The following is a 3555-nucleotide window of genomic DNA, read 5'->3' as shown; positions in this document are numbered from 1 at the left end:
ATCACCATTTTCATCATCTACAACAATTACAAACTAGTAAAAGACAGGTTAACTATAGTTTGAGAGCTACTGGTCTCAAAATTCAATGAACCAGAAGAAATAACTTAGGCTAGCTTTGGATGTAGTACCCATCTAAATTTCTTACATTAGTGGTCAAACAGAGCAAGCAAGCTGTTGTAGTACCCATCTACAATCAACAGCCCAACCTGTTCAAAATTAAAAAATTCTAAAAAAAAAAAAAAAAATCAATACCCATCTTTCCGAATTCTTTAAAAGGCAAACAAGTATAAGAACATATTTTGTTTCTGAACTGTAATTCTATCAATGTCTCATTAGTTAACCATATATTTTGTTTTCTTGCATGGCTGCTGTTTTCTTTCTTCTCCAATAGAAGGGAATTGAAAAGCATGATTTTGATGTAGCGAGTACAATAAAGTTGCAACAAATTCAAAACCTGATCAGTGCCTCTCCATCTAAAAGAACCAGATCTAGGTTGTTAAGATAAATAATGAGCTTGGAAAGTGCTCTTATCAGTGTTGTTCATTGTCCTGAAATGTAACATTTAATTATGCAACTGAGTACACAAATGCACACCAGTGAAGAAATACAAGGCTCGTGGAAGGTACTCCAACTACCAAAAGAGCAAAAGCGAAGGAAAACAAATTAACCCCAAAGATATCCTACATAACAGTTACCTACATCCACCTAGCTATATCTACAAAAACAACATCCAATTTATTGCGAGTACCCTTCTGGATAGCTTCATTTGCTACAATTGCCGGATCTTTTTCGTACCCTTTTGCAAATATAGGAAACTGAAAGGTAATTTTAGCAATAGTTGATCAGCTCAGAGAAATATTATCTTACAAAAATGAGACCAACTCTCTCTCCTATTTTACAGAAATAAGATGAAGAGTTAAAAAAAACTATTGCATGCCTGTGAACAACACACCAACAACTGCAAGCAGACTGTAAAATCCATTTTGAATTCTATATAATTGAATAAAAAGGACTTTGGGGCCCGCTTAATCCTGTAAAGCATATTGCAGTTATTCAGAAACTGCTTAATGTTCCTTTCAGCTGAACATGCTTAATGTTCTTGTCTTCTTACCACACAACACATACATGCCCACCATTTCCTCAATAGTTGTCATCCTTTATGTTGTTGCACCCTATATAATGAGAGGATACAAATCATTTTCATACCTTGGAATTTTGTATTTCTCTAGTTGAAGCAGTGCTATTAATATCCACTAACAAACATTTTGAGATAAGCAGTGTGATCCAATAGCCATTGCAACTGAGAGAACAGTTGGCAACAAATGTCATATTGGTTTTAAAGTCTAAGGCTGCATTTGGAGCACAAGCAGATTTGAGTTGCAAACATTTAGTGGAAATGGCCACCCATGCAAAAGTTGGGCCACTCCATGAACATCACCTTTGTCGAGAATCAGCTTGATCCACTCATCAGATGGGCCACCCCTGTATATTGATCCAGGCCCTGGGCTATCCATTTATATCGATTGTGTGGTCCATCTAATGAGTGAATCTAGCTAATTGTGAAGCCCACCATTTGCATGGTCACACCAAATAATGATTACGAAAAATCAAATAAAAAACCACATATCAACAGTTTCAAACCTAAGAAACTCATGACACAATCCAAGGCATGAAAATATCGTACTTACAGACAATATCCGTTCTCTATCATGCTCTCCCACTTCCTCTAGAAGCCTCACTTTCAATTGTTGAGGCATGTCCTGCAGCATCAAGTTTCAATGTAGGTCATCCAACCATACAACCATGTGGGCCAACTCATGGGTAGAGAAAAAAATTATGGGACTCAAATGCGATCCACACAAAACATTCCTTGTTGAGACATTTCATCAAACAGTTAGCATGCATCGCATACAGGAGATTATATACAATAGATTTTTTAGTTTTTACAAGTAAGGCCATTGTTCAATGACCTAAATTCTGATATTATATATGATCCATGCACCAAAAAACTGAAAAAAGGGGCCCAACTTGTATAAAATGAAAAGAAAAAAATTAATAATAACTGGTAATTTACTAAAAAATTGGAGATTGGTAAGGAACATAATCAAAAGACTTAATCAAAACCCTCAATTCAAAAGGCCCAAATTAGATGCATCAAGTGAAAAGCACCTAATCAATTGTCCATATCAAAAAATCCCGAATCAAATGTACCTTGATGATTTGGGCTATGATTGGAAGCACGGTGTACCGTGATGTAGCCGAAATTTTTAGGGTTGAGTTCTTCCATGATAAAAAAGGGGTATTCTTCTGCTTGTTCTTTCGACTTCAATAGCTTGTTCGTAAAAGCACTCGCCATGGCTGCATATGGAAGAAGAGAAGAAAAATCCTCACCTCTTGCACTTCCTCTCTTGTTATTTTCCCTCTGCATTGCTATACACCCTTCGAAAACACCACCAAACCTCAATAAACAAAGAGAGAGAGAGAGAGAGAGGGTCGGTCGGTTTTTGTAGGGAGGAGAGAAGGGTTTTGGGAGATGAGGGTTTGAGAGCGTCGAGCGTTGGAGAAGGGTTTGGGAGAGCAAGGATTCGGTAGAGAGAGAGAGAGAGAGAGAGAGAGAGAGAGAAATGGGGGAGATTGGGGCGCGGCTCTGTTTTGAGCGCGCGCCCAATTTTGGGCGGAGGGACCATGGACGGTCCTCTCATGGGCTCCGTAGGGCCCACCATCATGTATTTGCTTTATCCATTCCATCCATTAATTCTAATAAATTATTTTGATTAATAACCTCAAATATAAAGTAGATTAAAGGCCCAAGTAAACCACACCATAGGAAGCACATGTGATTTAATCTCAACGTTTCCTACCGTGTGGTCTACTTTAACCTTCAATCTATACGAGTTTTGGTTCATACCCTATAATAATATTTCAATATATATAGACGGCTTAGATAGAACACATATAATTTTTTAGACTCTATAGGGCCCTTATACCACCATTAATTATTAATGGTGTGGCACTTTTTTAGCTGTGGGTTAATATTGTAGATGTAGTAATTTTAGCTACGGTTTATATCCGTAGCAAAAAAGTGACGTAGTCTATATCCTTGGCCTTTTTTTAGTAGTGTGATAATTCCAGTGCAATTAATATATCCAAAAATCCAATCCAGCATTCATGAACTAAGCATATTGATTTATTACCCAGATACAAAGTCCTTACACGAATATCCACCCAATACATTCCTCCTTGATACAGTGTTAACTTTATATAGTCGGTCGACTAATACATTCCATTTTGGATGTGGCCCCATGGGTACAACGATTATGGATGTATATGCATTCACCTACCTTTTGGGGAGCCCGTCTATCCGTGCTTCATTGTGAAGAATCAATATCCCTTCGTCCTTCCAAATAAGATTAGGAAGCTGTATTCTAGCTACATAGTTCTACAATGCAAATCTTAGGATGAGGTGGATGAGCAATAACACATGGCTTTCATTTTGATGTAGATTTGCCGATTCTTACTGTGTGTGAGTGCCCTGTAAAGTACTAAGGAAAATCT

At 37.5% G+C, this 3555-nt stretch overlaps 1 protein-coding gene across 2 annotated transcripts; it reads right to left on the bottom strand.

Annotated features, from left to right (window-relative positions):
* Window positions 1-483: 483 nt before the first annotated feature.
* On the bottom strand, window positions 484-2587 carry LOC131218388 (respiratory burst oxidase homolog protein E-like). Of its 2 annotated transcripts, XR_009157686.1 has the most exons (4): window positions 2212-2587; window positions 1689-1760; window positions 1112-1172; window positions 484-548 (listed from the first exon to the last, which is right to left on the bottom strand). XR_009157686.1 is itself a non-coding variant. In XM_058212986.1 (3 exons), the coding sequence occupies exons 1-3, from the start codon at window positions 2426-2428 to the stop codon at window positions 1158-1160; spliced, it is 267 nt and encodes an 88-aa protein (XP_058068969.1). In that variant the 5' UTR covers window positions 2429-2587; the 3' UTR covers window positions 1083-1157. The 2 variants fall into 2 exon arrangements, 1 of the variants encoding a protein (XP_058068969.1); XM_058212986.1 differs by lacking the exon at window positions 484-548 and having other exon boundaries at window positions 1083-1172; window positions 2249-2587.
* Between the last annotated feature and the right edge of the window lie 968 nt (window positions 2588-3555).

This window comes from Magnolia sinica, chromosome 11 (genome assembly GCF_029962835.1).
Source record: "Magnolia sinica isolate HGM2019 chromosome 11, MsV1, whole genome shotgun sequence".
NCBI lineage: Eukaryota > Viridiplantae > Streptophyta > Magnoliopsida > Magnoliales > Magnoliaceae > Magnolia > Magnolia sinica.
The sequence above is the reverse complement of the archived record's forward strand: the minus strand, read 5'-3'. Positions and strand labels throughout refer to the sequence as shown.

Excerpts from the sequence above, each read along its gene's own strand:
- LOC131218388 (XM_058212986.1), bottom strand. The coding sequence starts at position 2,428 with ATGCAGAGGGAAAATAACAAGAGAGGAAGTGCAAGAGGTGAGGATTTT. Across the intron at positions 1,761-2,248 it reads AAAATTTCGGCTACATCACG|GACATGCCTCAACAATTGAA; the intron begins GTACACCGTGCT and ends TTGATGCTGCAG.